The 17,533-nt window shown below is 35.4% G+C and overlaps 1 protein-coding gene across 1 annotated transcript; it reads left to right on the forward strand.

Moving 5' to 3' along the window:
* The first annotated feature begins 2,044 nt into the window (after positions 1–2,044).
* LOC127084622 (uncharacterized) lies at positions 2,045–3,092 on the forward strand. Its single transcript, XM_051025110.1, has 2 exons — positions 2,045–2,313; positions 2,427–3,092. The coding sequence occupies exons 1-2, from the start codon at positions 2,280–2,282 to the stop codon at positions 2,852–2,854; spliced, it is 462 nt and encodes a 153-aa protein (XP_050881067.1). The 5' UTR covers positions 2,045–2,279; the 3' UTR covers positions 2,855–3,092.
* The last annotated feature ends 14,441 nt before the right edge of the window (positions 3,093–17,533 follow it).

Here is a 17,533-nt window from a genome sequence, read left to right on the forward strand (position 1 = left end):
AAGGATATATGTCCAATATTAGTCCTCCTGCAATCATTACCTATAGTTTATAATGCTTATCTTTTTGCTTTTTGAATTGTCTGCATTGTTCTTTTGATTTCTAAATCTAATGGTATTATTATCGAACTTGAACCTCCCATAAACAAACAAATAATATCTCAATAGCACTGCACCAAATAGAATTGAATAAAAGTATAAAAAAACAATAATGAAATCAAAATAGAAGTTAAATTAAAACCTTACACAAATATTGTCTTGTTGAAATTATCAATAATCCCTGACAACGGCGTCAAAAAATTGATGACTTTCTTAACAAGTGTACTAATACAATCAAAATAATAAAATTAAGATCGTCTCCACAAGGATTGCAAATTTTAACAAGGTTGTAATTGTGCTTTTGAAGGTAAATACGGCCCCCCGATTTTCAGAATGGTTTGCAAAAATAAATTGCGCTAATAAAGTTTGTAGAAAATATTATAATGAGAAACTATTAGATCTTATTTGAATCCCTTAATTTTCTCCTGTTGATGATTGTGCATTATTTGAACGAGTTGACATCTAATTTTATGGCTATTAATAATACCACTGTATCCAATTCTTTGGTTTACAACTCACTAATTTATACTATAATTTATTAATCTCCTAAGCAATTTCGAAGTAAAATTAGGGATCTAAGTGCATTAATTCTCTATCTACTATATATAATTATAAATTCCTAATTACTTACTAAGCTGCAAAATTTCTTTATTTTCGATCAAGAGGCTTACGGTCAATAATTTTTACTATGTAAATTCACTTTGCACACTCGTTAACACCCATTGAGCAATAAACATAAAAGTAATTGAATAAAAATTGTAAAATCAAAACATTTAAATAACATCAAACAATCATATGGTCCAACAGAGTAAAATCAAGTTCATCTAATAAGACATAATCAAGAGAAATTTAGCTACTCATAGTGATAGAAATTATTACCATGAGTTTAGATGAAGAGTACATGAAAATGGATAAAGAAATATGGTTCCAATGACTCCAAAATTTTAAAAATTCTATTCGTAGAACTCTTTATCATCGAATTCTCTTATGGAATTCCGAACCCTTGCAAAAAGTAGTATATTTTTCTATTTAAACAATCAAAAATGTATTTGATAAACGTATCATTACGACCATAATAGGTAGTATCGTGACCACCATAAGGACATCACGATGACGAAAAATTCAAAACTAAAATTTCTTTTTTTGTTTACTTTTTCTTCTTATTGATGTTGACAATTTCGTTCCATTTGACTATTCTTTTCATTTCTTCATCACTTTACTAAATTTTTTACAAATTCTCTCAAAAATACCGCAATTGTTAAAACATCAATCAAGCTTAAGTTTGCTTTGTCTATATATTAAGTTTGCTTTGTCTATATACCGTAGATGACATACCATTTCAATTCTAAATCCAAATCTGATTCTAGTTAAAAAAACCTTTGGATCAAATGCCGAATGTATCATCAAATGAATTTTTATACATATATTCAAAATGTGATGAAGTTAGCATTGTCCAGGTCTGTCAATTCTACATGATATAATTTGAGAGTATTTTACATATAAAGAATATACTACTAATTATAATAATATATGTCCATATTTTTTATTTTATTTTTTAACCAAATTATGGAGCATGTACTTTTTTTCCAGAAATTTAATAAGGTTTTGAAAAATGTTTATGTGTCTTTATTTTTTATTTTATTTTTTATTTTTTTTAATAGCTAAAATTCCATCCATTAATAATAAATAAGTTGAGATATTGGAGATTCAAATTTGTATTTTTATAATCGAATTTAGTTAAAAAAACTAATTTTATTTATTTTTTTGAGAAAAGAGGTGATGCACATAGTCTAAATTTATTTTACACTGTTAATCAATAATAACCATTATTTTCATTAAAGATTTTAAAATATTAATAGAACATAACTAAATAATATATTTTTATTGAATGATAAGATAAAACTATTTTATACTATAAGTACATCGCTATTAATCCCACCGTTCTTTTTGCCCAACAATTTGTTTATTTATTTAGCTTAAATATTTGGTAGTTTAAATGTCTTGGTTCACAATTTCATATAATGCATATAAGCTGAATAGATAGCTTATGATAGCTATATCGAAGTTTTCGGCAACTTATGCCAAAACAATCGCTTATTTTATCCCTTTCGATTTTGAATTTTATCATTAATAAAATCTCTCCCTCCAGAAACTAACACTCTCATCAAATTTGCGCTTTCAAAATGTTTCCCAGGCGTTTAAAGGACCCCAAAACAGGTAACTTTCTCTGTGCAATCTTATTTCAATACAAACCAAGTCTTGCTCGCCAACTGTTCGATAAAATGTCTCAACAGAAACTCTCCTGTTTATATTCTAATTTTCCAATGCAGGTTTTCATATGCTGAGCTCAATGCGTGCAAAAAAATACATGAATAAAATTGGGGTAGAAAGTGAAGACTACAACTTCTATAAACAAATTGGGAAGGCCTTACTTTGCACCTACACCATACTTGGTGCTTTATGGATTTACAACGGTAATTCACCAATGGAGTGGTGGAGGAAGAAGTCACCACAGCTAAAGGAGAAGTTTGAGCAAGCGAATTTGTACCCTAGTGATGTAGAATCAGTGAAGGAGTTCTTCGCCAAAGGAAAGATGATTGGAGCCACCCTAAAAGGGTTGATTGAAAGTGATAAGGATGAATGTGGATGCGAGGAGATACAAAGAAAGAAGGTTGATGAAGAAGCTCAGAGAATGTGGTTGAAGATGAAGAATGAGGTCGTTGCCGAGCTTCGAGAGAAGGGCATTGATGTGGAGTGACTGTGTAGTGAGTTTCAGTTTTACTCCTGTGGTTCATGAACTGATTTGGTGGTTATGGCTGTATTATACTTTAGGAAACCTATGAATGCTACATGATAAATAATGAACTGATAAGAATGTTGACTAATACTGAATGAGTATTGACTCTTCACTCTGCTTTTCTTTGTTGGTGTGAATGCTCATGTGTTTGTGTAAGTAATTTCAATTGCTGGATATTAAGCTTTTTGTAGCTTTCTTATTTTCATTTTTGCATAATTCTATAGCAATAGGAGTGGAACAAATTTGTCAATATTTGATGCTCTGTCTATAGATCCAAGAATTATTGCCATTTGTCTAAAAAAAACAATAGCTGTTAAGCTTGAACTCTTAATAGCATCAACTTTTAGTTGTTCATGCAAGCTTAGTTGTAAAAAATGTTAAATAGTAAGGTGTCATTACATATCATTACTAATGCATTGAATTTCATCTGAATTCTGCATTTAATTTAACTCTGCAAGGGTTTCATCTGACTGTGTAGTGAGTTTCAGTTTTACTCCTGTGGTTCATGAACTGATTTGGTGATGTTCAAGTTAAGCGGAAGAGTTTTACTACACATTGTGGTCCTCTCCGAAAAAAAACGTTACTTCTCCATTCCAAAATAAATGTCATATTTAAAAAAATTATTTGTCTCAAAATATTTGTGATCAAAAAAATTTGATAAAGTTATTAAGAAATTTTAATTGTACTATCTAATTAATACTCTTAGTTTATTATTTTTTCACTTTGCAATAATGTTAATTTGAATACATGATAAGAAAAATTTAATAAAATTACTAAGAAATAGAGGTCCTTTTAATTACCATATAAACATTCAAAGGAAATTTATAATCAAGGCAGACCTCAAAACTCAAAAAGAGATTCGGTTTGGTTATTTGCATGGTTCAATTGTAGTTGCATGGTTCAAAGGCAGACCCCATCAAAACTTAAAAAGAGATTCGGTTTGGTTATTTGCAGAGAGTTTGACCTCCATACCACTATGGTGAAAAAAAAAATCTCAAAATGCCACCACTCCAAATCAATTTTCCAATCTGCCGTCATTTTTGTCCTTTTGTGGGCTTATTTTAATATTTTTGAGGGCCTCCATCCAAGATGGCGGACGCCCTAAGAGGTTTAGTTGGGGTGCGCCATCTGGGAGGGAGGGTACATTATTTATTTTATTTTATTTTTTTAATTTTTGAATTAATTTAAAATGAATAAAATAATTAATTAATATTAAAAGTTAATAAAAAAATTTTATTTAATAAAAATAAAAATAATTTTTTTAATAAGTTAAATACTTTGTTATATAATATTTTTCATAATTATTTAATATTAATTAGTTATATAATATTTTTCAGAATTATTTAATATTAATTAGTTATATTACTTTTTATATAATATTTGTAATAAATATATAATACTAATTAAAAATTAATATTTAAAATTAAATTAAATAATAAATTGTTTTAAAAATAATTTTTTCTAAAAATAAAATTAATAATAAATAGTGACATATTATTAAAAAAATATTTATTAATAATTAATTAAAATTTTGAAATTATATAGTTTTTTATGTAATATTTGTAATAAATATTTAATATTACATAAAAATTAATATTAAAGAGAAAACTTTAAAAAAAATTAACAAATTAAATTAATTGTTACATAATATTTTTAATAAAAACGAAAAATTAAATAAAAAATTAATATTATTTTTCCCGCCAAAATAATATTTTGATATAGATTTTTCCCGCTTAAACAATAGTATAATATTATTTTTTATTTCCATTAGGTTTTCTATAAATAGAGGAAGCATATGATAGATGAATATATTAGTTGTGAATGATGTTTGTGTGTTGCATTGTTTTCTGTGAAACAGATAAGCAGATGAGGGTTTGTTTGAATCCACAATGGAAGTTCAGACAGTTGGTTTCTGCCATCAACACAAGTTTCGGACAGCTGGGTGGTCCAATTCGACGTGTTAGAAAAATTGAATATTATTGTCCTTACATAACTCTTACGGGTGCTAGCCCAAATGGTACATACATGCATTATTGGGATCGTGTAGAAAATAATCTGGATGTTACTTGTATGTTTTCTACGCATAGTGGAGAAGTTAGTCGAGGTGTTGAAGATCCACTTGTTTTAGCTGTTGTCGTTTAAAATGATAATATGATAAAAGGTGTTGGAGTGATTAGTTGTTATAACGTGTTGGAATAGTTGTAGTTTTTTATCTTTATTTGAAGTTGTTATTATGTTGTAACTTGTCTTGTGTTGTAGACGATAATGTTACGCTCTAAATAGAACTTGTTGTTGAAAAAAGGAAATACACGAAATATAACAAAGATTGAATATACTAAAACTTCAGACATAACTAAGTAGAAGGGTCAGGCCTGGTTGGACATTTTCTGCGCATATGTCATATTTCTCGACAAATACCACACCTCTTTTTTTCTTTTTCAACGTTGTCCATTTCAGTTCTAATCCGACAACTGTTTGGGCGACCTTTCTTGTTTCTCCGCATGCGGTCATTGTGGCATAGCGTGTCACCTTCATATTGTGGCCAGCTTGTTTCGGTCGGGATCCCGAGGAAACTCTCCTCGTAGACCTTAAATACGTTTACAACTTTGAACACGTCAGTTATATGCACAGAATAGTCTTGTCTTATGCTTGAACACGCTGCAATAACATGTGAGCAAGGGACATGAAACGTTTGGAATCTTCCACACTCACACGTCAAATTTTGAAGGTCGACGTTGTAATGGGTAGTCGGTCTTCCGTCACTATGATGAACAGTTTCCTGGACCAGGAAGCATAACCTCTCACGATCAAATTGCATAACCGTGTGGCTATTTGATTTGATTACTTCCTCCTCAATTCCCTTCATGCACTTTTCAGTGAACAGTTGGCCAGAACCCAATGTTTTAGTCCAATCATGTCCTCTTTTCCCAAACAGTGTGCCCAATCGATAATATGTTGATTTTACCAAAGCGGTAATAGGTAGGTTGCGTGTGGATTTTAAAACTGAGTTCATTGATTCTGCAAGGTTGGTAGTCATATGACCCCAACGTTTCCCTCCATCGAATGATCTCGTCCATTTTTCTCTTGGAATATTGTCTACCCATTCTAACGTTGCTATGTTAACCTTACGTATCTCTCCCATGTAGTATTCATATGTTGCCTCATTTAATGCATACCCTAAAAATGAAAATGAAAACTAAATTAGTATGTAGAAGTTACTGTTAGATATGATAACAAAGATATGTTTTGGAAGATACCCATGTTAACAAAAAAAAATCGAAGTTCCTTGTCTCTGAATTCCCTCATAAAATTTTGCGCTATATGTCTGATGCAATAGACGTGTGAGGAGGGAGGGTGTTGTCAGCCATTATCCGGATTATTATAGGAACTCTTTATTGACTCATGTCGATCTGATATAAAACATAGGTTGGGTTGTGGTGTGACATGCATTCTAAGATTTCTCAAGAAAAAACTCCATGCTTCTCCAGTTTCGCCCTCTACCAATGCAAAAGTTATTGGAAATATGTTTCTATTTCCGTCTTGTGCCACAACCATTAACAAAGTTCCCCTGTACTTTCCATATAACCATGTGACATCTACTTAAACCACCGGTTTGCAGAATGCAAAACCCTTGATGCATGGTTGGAAAGCCCAAAAAAGGCGGTGAAAAACTCTAGCACCACTGATTTGAGTCCATTCGTTTGAAAATACAGGAAGGGTCTCGAGTTCTATTATAGTATCTGGTAGAAATGTTTTCATGACCAACAACCATTGTGGCAGGTCGTTTCCATAAATAGCAGTGATAGCCTTATTCTTTGAAATCCATGCCTTTTGTAAGAGATTGTGTAGTTGAATGTCTCCCGAATATGAGCGATGATGTGTTTCACTTTCAGTGAGGCATCACTGTTGATTAGAGACTTGATACTGTTACATATTAGATTAGAGTCAAGTTTTCTATGATCTTGAGACATTGTGGAAGACATGCATGTGTGCGGACCGCTAACCTTAGTGATCACCCACGTACCACTCCCTTTCCCCACATATGCTCTGCATTTGAAGGCGCATTCTTCGTTAACACACTTGATTATGAGTCGTTTAGAATCAGACTTATAAACAGAATAATCAAGACAGTTTCTGATGTGAAATTGGTGAATGGCGAATACACATCCCTCTTTGCTATTAAATTCCATGCCAAGCACCCCCCCTCTATCCGAAGTGGATCCGTGGTTTCAAAAATTCATGCATCTTCGTCAAGTGAGTATGTGGGATTTCTCATATGTAGTGGTGGATTGTACAGATCTTGCACTTGATCTTGATGCACCACAGGGATATCGTTGTCAGAGTTGTCACTTTCTCCACTAAAAAGATTCTGCGTATCTACGTACCGCGCTTCTTCATAGTCACTATCATCCCCGACATCCTCATCTGGAACTGGTGTCAACGACAATATAGTCTCTTGACTCATTTGATATTGATGAGATTGAGAAGTTTGTGTCGGATACGTTACTTGATCACCCTCATTGTGGTCTACTAAGCATATGTATAACTCAATCACATTTGACAAATTATACGTCGAATGGCACTGGAACATTAACCCGACGTCATTATCGTCTTCTATTTCTGTTGTTGTATAAGTCACGCTGTTAACGCCGTCATTAAGACATGGATATCGACAATAAATATCAGTTATCTGTTGTTGGAACTTGTTTTCGAGTCTTTCTTTTAGACGCATGTAATTGGATCTGAGGTGTATTTTGAGTTGTTGTACGTTTGCGTTTTGAGATATGACTCCGACACTAACATCTGGAAAAATACTTCCATTATAATGGATTTGAACTGTGATATTGTTTTGAGCCATTGTGTGTATGATTTAATTTGAAAATTAAAGGGTTTCAATTATATACAAGGGCTATTTGGAATGGTACGTGGAAGCCATGCAGAATACGTCCGCCATTTGAGATGGAGGACCTCAACCACCTCTGCAAAGTAAGAAGGGGTCCGCCGTTTGAGACGTAGGGGTCATGCACATGCGATTCCATGTGCTTTTGGTCTTCCATTTGGGATGACGCGCGCGTGCATCATGAGCATGAAGGGGTCCGCCGTCTTGGTTGGAGGACCTAGGCGCGTGAAAAGAGGATGCGTTGGGGACTGCCATCTTGGTTGGAGGACCTAGGCGTGTGAAAAGAGGATACGTTGGGGACCGCCATCTTGGTTGGAGTACACCAAAAAAATTCTGAAAAGCTACTATTTTTGTCCACCATCTTGGAAGTTGTATATATACTGCATGTTTGGTCTTATCAAACACAGTATAAAAGCCAGACCTGAGCAATTCAAACGCATAAGCTACCCACATGGCTCTCTTAATTGGTCTAGTATACATTATTAAGCCAATATCATCTGAAAAAGTTGATTCTTGCAATAATATTTCTGATCCAATATCAATCAGAATAATGGAAAACTTTGGTTTTGAAGACATCCAAACTCAGATACTTCATGTTACCGAATTTGAGAGAGAAATTGTTGCTCTACGCTATCGAAAACCATACATCAATTCAAATGGCATGCTGCTGTATGAAGAAATTTGAATTTGTAATGATGAAGATGTACGTGAAATGTTTGACAATTATTTAAATTTCATTAACTTAGGGCCCTTAGAGTTGCATGTTAGTTTTCGTAGAACAGCAGATGAAATTGTATCATTATGTAAAAATGATAACTAGAACACATCATGAAAATATATCTATAAATACTCCTCCATCAATTCATTTTTACCACAACTCACACTTCTTTATCATCATTTCATTTTTACCACAACTCAAGCTTCTATCATTTTTACCACAAATATCAGTATGTCTCAAACTCCTTTTTTTTGGATGGGTGATAAACATAGGGGAACTAATGATAACATTCAAGCATTAGTAAGTGATACTTATTGTTTTGATAATTATTTAACATTTGCTTTGTTATTTTTTTTATAAATAAATATGTATTATGTATTTGTTATTTTGTATAATGTTTTCGCTACATGTATCAGGTGGAACCCGAAAGAGCTTTTAGAACCCGAAACCATAAGTTAATTGATGTCCCACATTATATTCAACCTTTTTTGGATACCTCTGGTTTTGCAAACGTCGCAAAACTGAAGGATATAGTAATTGATACAAGTTTCATATATGCTCTACTTGAACGATGGAGACCCGAAACACATACTTTTCGCTTCCCAACCGGTGAGTGCATTATAACTTTAGAAGACGTAACTATGCTTTTGGGTCTACACGTCAATGGTAGAATCGTCGTAGGACCATCCGAGATTAGTGCAAGTGCATGGACCACGTGTTTGGGTCGTCAACCTCTAGAAAATCACATTAAATGTAGATGTGTTTGTATCTCTTGGTTAAAATAAATACTAGAACTCAAATATCTGAAAATATCTCCCATGACGAACTCATTATATACACAAGAATTTATATTATATTGTGCATCTCCCTAACTTTATTCCCTGATAAATCGGCAAAAGATGTACATAGTATGTGGATACCATTTGTTCACGATTTGCGTCAGTCTGGTGAATATAGTTGGGGATCAGATGTGTTAGCATATCTATATAGGGAAATATGCAAAGCAGTTGACGTTGATGTTGATGGTATAGGGGTGGGGGGTGTTATTCTGCTACAAACATGGGGATTTACACGATTCCCATTTATAGCACCAATTAGTTCTGCAGTTCCAAGTCATCCATATGCATCAACGTAAGTCTAAATATTTCCATGTAAATCCATTGTTTTACATTTATATTCTCTGTGTTATATAATATGTTAATCTTTCAATATAATGTTTCTCTACTTTTTAGATGGGTTTCGACCAACAAGAAAAAAAAATTCTCTAAAAATCCTCGTCATTACCTTGATGGGTACCGTGTCATGTTCGATCACATGTCGTCAACAAACGTAATTTTGGTTTGATTAGTTTTTTTATTACATGTCACTCAAACAATAAATGGTAAAGTTACGTGTTTTTTTAATACAATCACAGTTTATATGGAGGCCATATCTTGGATACCCCCCCTTGGAGAATGATGATCATTTGATTTGGAGCGCAACAACACCAATCTTGTGCTTTTGGATTGTTGAAATGCATCAATCGGATAGGGTAAAATTGCAATTTGGGTATTATCAAGACATACCCAATCCTCCTAAATGCCTACAAGAAGAACATACCATGATTATGCAAGAGCCATGGAATTATAGTTACATAACGTTAAATAGAAACGAACAACAACTTTGGGAAAACAGACACCGACTGTGTTTGACTGGGGTAACGTTTCAGGGAGAAATGAAGCCAACCAAAGAATATATTAATTGGCTACGACATCTTCCATTACGATACGCGTCAATTGAGCAACTACTTATTGACCCCCGTCAGCACTGTTACACATCCAAATGTCGACTGCACCACGACCACAATTAACAAACCCCCAAACAAGAATCCCTCCCAACCAATATTATACACAAACTTCGACTTCCACCCAATATGAACCATAAAGTCAATATACACAACCCTACCAACAACAAACACAAAACACCCAATACCATCAACCAAACTACCAAACCCAAACACAACACACCTCATACCAACAACCAAACTTCCACACACCAACACAACAAACACCTACTAATTACCCATACCAAACACCATAAAACCCAATACACTACACTTCTCAAACCCAACAACAACCATACCTACGCCCCCCACATAACTACACACCCATCCTACCACCTAACTTTGACTGTTCAACTACACATCAACAATCAATAACCACCGATGTGAGCGACTATTACATCGCAACCATAGAACCTTCAAACCCAAACCCCGCTATTAGGGACCAATTAGTATTACTTTTCATATAATTTTATTGGTCCCTTTTACCATTTTTTGATTGAATTACACACTTTTATCCTTACAGTTTTGTATAAATGCAATTTAGTTTAAGTGATTATGTTTTAAGTAGATATTTCACGTATTTGTTAGTTTTGTAGAGTTTTTGAACAAGAGAGCATCGGAGTGCATAAGCATAATTTGGAAGAAGTTTCAATGGCAATTTGGAGGAATAATTTGGAAGAATAGCACTTGGGAGAATTATTGAATGAAGCCTGCAAGGCAAGGAAGCTGAATTTGCTACAGTTCGCACCGCGACCAGGGATGGCGCCGCGAACCTTGCGAAACCAGCAAGCAGTTTGTTTGAGCCAAGTGTTTTGTTTTCAAGCCAACTTTAGTGTGACAGTTTTGGATCGTTTTTAGAGTACTTTTCAGTTTTAGATGAAAATGTACATTTTAGGAAAGGTTAAACTCTTTAAGAAAACAAAATGGAAAAGATAGAAACATTCATTCATAGATACACATATTGTAAGAGAAAAACAAAGATTATTTTGCCATTGCATTTTGCTGTCCAAAATGATGATGAGGAGCTAAACCCCATTTTGTTAAGATTGGAGGTAGTAACTATTCCTATTTGTTTATGTATTCCATTTGACTCTTGTATAGGATAAAAGGTTATTGATGTATTGAATGATATTTTTGCCCTAAGTTGAATATTTAGATTTGAGTAGTTGTTGAGAAAGATTATTCAAGTCTTGACTTAAAATATACTTTCAAGTAGTGAATGAGTTGTAGAAATAGATTTATACACTACTCTTCTTTTGTATCAAACATTAAAGATTGCTATATTGATAGTTAGGTAGAGAAATCATTTAACCATTAATATAGTGATTATCACAATATCATTTAGAGATAAATGATATTGAGAGGATACTTGAATATCATCAATAATCTTAATTCTATATAGTTATCATAAGGAATCATAAGAAATTTGAATAGTGAACTACAATCTTGCCAAGCCATTTATATTTGATTAAAACTATTTTATTGTTTTAATGATATTTTACTCAAAAGATAACTTTTCAAACAAAACAACTTGGTTACATTTTGAACTTATAACAATTTGAATTATAGAACGGCGGTAATAACAACCAATATCTGTGGATACGATATTAAAATATTTGCCGAAAATATACTTTTCAACAAATTGGCGCCATTGCCGGGGATTGGTGTTCGATATTACAAGCATTGCAATAATTCATTGTTCTAAGTTTTGTACTTACTATCACTCTTGTGTTTCACTTGGTTTGTTAGTTTTGTAGATTCTAGTGCATGCGAGGAAAAGCTACTGAGGAGCAATTTCAATTCGATCCCGAAATTGAAAGAACACTTCGAAAGTTCAATAGCAAAACACGAAGAAGAAGGAAACTAGCCGAAGAGAGGAACCAGAGAGAGGAAGTATCTACTTCTTCACTTGTTCAAATCGAAGAAGTGGTTGTAGAGACTTGTCAAGGAAACATGGCGGATGATACTCCTACCGAAATATCCGCTAATAGTCCAAGAAGGAATGCCCAATTTGCTCATGGTGGAAGGAATACGGAGATGAAGACCGGAATCCTCCAACTCCTTTATGCAAATCCATTCACCGAAATGGACCATGAAGATCCGTATACTCATCTCATCAAATTCTATGAGATTGCGGGTTCTGCGGGAATCGAGGAAGCGGGTGAAGAAGCATTATTCAAGAGAATGTTCCCACACTCCTTAGTGGGAAAGGCAAAAGAGTGGTATCTTGACCAAGCACCAAGAGTGATGACGGATTGGAATTTGTTAGAAGAAAAGTTTCTAGAAAGATATTTTCCTCAATCCCGATTCATGGAAGCAAAAACGGCTATTGCGGTATTCACTCAAGGAAGCAACGAGTCTCTAAATGAGGCTTGGGAAAGATTCAAGTCAATGTTGAGGAAATGCAAAGGCCATGGTTTTGATGAACTCACTCAAATCCATATTTTTCTAAATAGGCTCCAATCAACTCACAAGACACTTTTGGATGCTACCGTGGGTGGTTCTCTTATGTCAAAGAATGCGGAAGAAGCTAAAGTCATTATTGACCGGATGACACTCAATGATCGTCAAAGTCAACATGACCGTAGTCCTTCACAACGGAAACCAGGAGTTCTTGAGTTAAATACCAATGATGCCATTCTTGCTCAAAACAAACTACTTTCTCGCAAAGTGGAGTTGCTCATGCAACAAATGTCCAAACTTCCACAACAAATGAAGGAAATTCAAGGATCTCAAGCTAGACATCAAGTAGCATGTTGTGAATTATGTCAAGGAGATCATCCAACCGGTTTTTGTCCTCCATTGGAAGAAGTGAGTTATGTGAACAATCAAAATCAAGGCTATCAAAAGCAACCTCCACCCCACAACAACTCATATCAAAGAAACAATCAAGGTTATTAACCATCAAGGTTCAACAACCAAAATTTTCAGCAACAAAGTCCTTATCAACACCCAAATTCCCAAGGATAACAATCGCAAGGAGGAAATTCAAAGCTAGAGGACACACTTCAACAATTCATGCAAGCCTCCATGGCTAACCAAAAGAGCAACGAGGCAGCAATCAAGAATTTGGAGAATCAAGTAGGCCAACTTGCGGAGCAATTGTCGGAACAAAACGTGGGATCTTCATTCTCCGCTAATACTCAAACCAATCCAAAAGAGCATTGTAAAACAATTGTTACGAGAAGCGGTAAAGAGTTGACAAGCGAAAAAAGTGAGGAGAATACAGTGGAAAATGATATGGATGTTGTTCATGAAAATGAGGATGTGGAGTGTGATAAGGAGAAAGAGACAGAATCTGTTCAATTCGCACCGCGATCTCCCTTCGCGCCGCGAAAAGAGCAGAAACAGAAGAAGTTAGCAGAGCAGCAGGGTGAAGTGGAAATGAAGAAAGAAGTCGAGCCACGTAAGAAGAAGAAAAGAGACAAAGGAGTGAGTGTCATCCTAGCTCAACATCTACCTTATCCGCATGCACCATCAAAGAAGGATAATGCTAGACACTATGCACGGTTTATGGACATATTCAAACAACTTCAAATAAATATTCCATTTGCCGGCGCATTAGAGCAAATGTCACGGTATGCAAAGTTCATGAAGGATATTCTCACAAAGAAAAGGAGAGATGTGGAAGACGAGACAATCTTGCTTGATGCACGTTGTAGCGCCATAATCCAAATAACTCTCCCAAGGAAGGAATCTGATTCGGGCCGAGTCATTTTACCGGTAACCATTGGAGGCACCTATATTGGTAATGGTTTGATTGACTTGGGGTCTAGCATCAATTTAATCCCCCTATCCATTGTTAAAAGATTGGGGAATGTTGAGATTAAATCTACAAGGATGACTTTACAACTAGCCGATAAGTCTACCACTTCACCATATGGAGTTGCTCAAGATATGCTAGTGAAGGTGGACAAATTCTTGTTTCCGGTAGATTTTGTGATAGTGGAGATGGATGAGGATCGTGATGTTCCTCTAATTCTTGGAAGACTATTCATGAAAACAGCCCGAATGATGATTGACATTGATGATGGACTCATGAAAGTAAGAGTGCGAGATGAAGAGGTACCTTTCAATCTTTTTGAAGCCATGAAGCATCCTAATGACAAGCATGATTCCTTCCGAATCGATGCCACCGAGGAGGAAATAGTGGAAGTTGCAAACCAAGTTCATGTTTCTAATCCGTTAGAAAGATCTCTTATTGGAGCCTACAATGTTTTGACCGAAAATGAAGAAAAAGAGATTGAAGCAATTTTGCATGAATTGGAGTCTTGTGGAGAGATTGCTTATCATGAAGAGGTAAATGAAGACTTGGATGTGAAAAAAAAGGTGGAAGAGCCAAAACTAGAGTTGAAAATGCTACCTTCACACTTGAAGTATGTGTTCCTTGGTGATGATTGTACTAAACCGGTGATCATTAGCAATACCTTGTCCGCAAAAGAGGAGCATAAATTGATACAAGTGCTGAAAAAGAATGAAGGTGCAATAGGGTGGGTATTATCCGACTTAAAGGGTATTAGTCCGGCCTATTGTATGCATAAGATCATGATGGAAGAAAATTTCAAACCTGTTGCACAACCTCAAAGGCGCTTAAATCCATCAATGAAATAAGTAGTTCGGAAAGAAGTTGTCAAACTCTTGGAAGCCGGAATGATTTATCCTATCTCCGATAGTGAATGGGTGAGTCCGGTGCAAGTAGTTCCAAAACAAGGTGGCATGACGGTTATCAAAAATGATAAAAATGAGTTGATTCCAACTAGAACGGTAACCGGGTGGAGGATGTGTATTGACTATAAAAGGTTAAACCAAGCTACAAGGAAAGATCACTTCTCGCTACCTTTCATGGACCAAATGTTTGAAAGGTTGGCCGGAAAAAATTTCTATTGTTTCTTGGATGGTTACTCGGGTTACAACCAAATTTCGGTCAATCCGGCGGATCATGAGAAGACGGCTTTTACATGTCCTTTCGGCATCTTTGCTTACCGAAGAATGCCTTTTGGGTTATGCAATGCACCGACAACATTTCAACGGTGTATGCAAGCGATATTCTCGGATTTGATCGAAGAATGCATTGAGGTGTTTATGGATGATTTCTCCGTTTATGGATCGTCCTTTGATTTGTGCTTGAAAAATCTTGATGTGGTTTTGGGAAGATGTGTGGAAACCAACTTAGTGCTCAATTGGGAGAAATGCAACTTTATGGTCACCGAAGGTGTTATTCTCGGTCACAAAATCTCCTCCGAAGGGCTAGAAGTTGATAGAGCAAAGGTGGAAGTCATTGAAAAATTACCACCTCCAACAAATATAAAAGGAATAAGGAGCTTTCTCGGACATGCCGGATTTTATCGGAGATTCATCAAGGACTTCTCAAAGATAGCAAAGCCCTTGAGTAATTTGCTCAACAAAGGTACGAAATTTATTTTCGATGAGTCGTGTCTAAAAGCTTTCCTTGATTTAAAAGAAAAGTTAGTCACCGCACCCATAATCGTTGCACCAAATTGGACACTTGATTTTGAACTTATGTGTGATGCAAGTGATTATGCGGCTGGTGCGATTTTGGGTCAAAGAAGAGATAAAAAATTTCATGCCATCCACTATACTAGTAAAGTTTTAAATGACGCGCAAGTCAATTATGCGACAACCGAAAAGGAATTACTAGCTATAGTGTATGCATTGGAAAAGTTTAGAGCTTATTTGATAGGGTCTAAAGTTGTAGTTTACACCGACCATTCGGCAATCAAGTATTTGCTAACCAAGCCGGATTCCAAACAAAGATTAATTCGTTGGATTTTGTTATTACAAGAATTTGATTTGGAAATCCGGGATAAAAAAGGTTCAGAAAACTTGGTAGCGGATCATTTATCCCGTTTGGTTAATGTGGAAATTACAACAAAGAAGAGGAAGTAAGAGAAGAATTTCCGGACGAAAAACTTTATGCGATTCAAGTGAGGCCTTGGTTTGTCGATTTTGCTAATTACAAGGCAACCGGTTTAACACCGGAAGACCTCACTAGTAATCAAAGAAGGAAATTCTTGGCAGATGCAAAGTACTATATTTGGGATGATCCGTATTTGTTTAAAGTGGGTGTGGACAATATTTTGAGAAGGTGTGTAACACTTGAGGAGTCAAAAGACATCATTTGGCATTGTCATAACTCTCCGTATGGAGGTCACTATAGCGGTTTGAGAACAGCCACTAAAGTGCTCCAAGCGGGCTTTTATTGGCCGTCTTTGTTTAAAGATGCATATGAACACGCGAAGAGTTGTGACACATGCCAACGAAGTGGAGGAATAGGAAAACGGGATGAAATGCCTCTAACCAACATGTTAGAAGTAGAAGTTTTTGATTGTTGGGGTATTGATTTCGTTGGCCCATTCCCCTCTTCCTTCTCAAATGAGTATATCCTCGTGGCCGTTGACTATGTTTCGAAGTGGGTGGAAGCAATTGCTTCACCTAAGGCCGATGCCAAAACGGTGATAAATTTTTTAAGGAAAAACATATTCTCACGTTTTGGTGTGCCTTGAGTGTTGATAAGTGATGGAGGATCACACTTTTGCAATACACCTTTGGAAAAAGTTTTACAATATTATGGTGTAAAGCATAAGGTGACTACTCCCTACCATCCACAAGCGAATGGTCAGACGGAAGTTTCTAACCGAGAAGTGAAGAGGATCCTTGAAAAAACAGTCTCGAGTTCAAGAAAAGTTTGGTCATTAAAATTGGATGAAGCTTTGTGGGCGTATCGCACCGCCTACAAAGCTCCTATTGGACTAACTCCATTTCAGATGGTGTATGGGAAGACTTGTCATCTCCCGGTGGAAATGGAGCATAGAGCACTATGGGCTCTCAAATTCTTGAACTTTGACTCCACTTTAGCTGGAGAGAAAAGAAAAGGACAACTCCATGAATTGGAGGAATCACGGAACAACGCTTACCATTCAAACAAACTGTACAAGGAAAAAGTGAAAGCGTACCATGATGGAAAGGTCCGTCATAAAGAGTTTAAAGTTGGACAAATGGTACTGCTTTTCAACTCAAGATTGAAGTTGTTTCCTGGTAAGCTAAAGTCAAAGTGGTCAGGACCGTTTGTTCTAAAGGAGGTGCGAAACTATGGGGCCATCGTGGTTAAGGATCCAAAGTCACAGGAGAGCTGGACTGTAAATAGACAAAGACTAAAAGTCTACCATAGTGGCGAAGTGA

The sequence above is a fragment of the Lathyrus oleraceus genome, chromosome 5, assembly GCF_024323335.1.
Source record: "Lathyrus oleraceus cultivar Zhongwan6 chromosome 5, CAAS_Psat_ZW6_1.0, whole genome shotgun sequence".
Taxonomy (NCBI): Eukaryota; Viridiplantae; Streptophyta; class Magnoliopsida; order Fabales; family Fabaceae; genus Lathyrus; species Lathyrus oleraceus.

What these genes read in the sequence shown, in the direction of transcription:
- LOC127084622 (XM_051025110.1), top strand. Translation starts at nt 2,280, where the DNA reads ATGTTTCCCAGGCGTTTAAAGGACCCCAAAACAG. An exon ending in TTTAAAGGACCCCAAAACAG is followed by an intron (nt 2,314 to 2,426) that starts GTAACTTTCTCT and finishes TTTCCAATGCAG; the next exon opens with GTTTTCATATGCTGAGCTCA.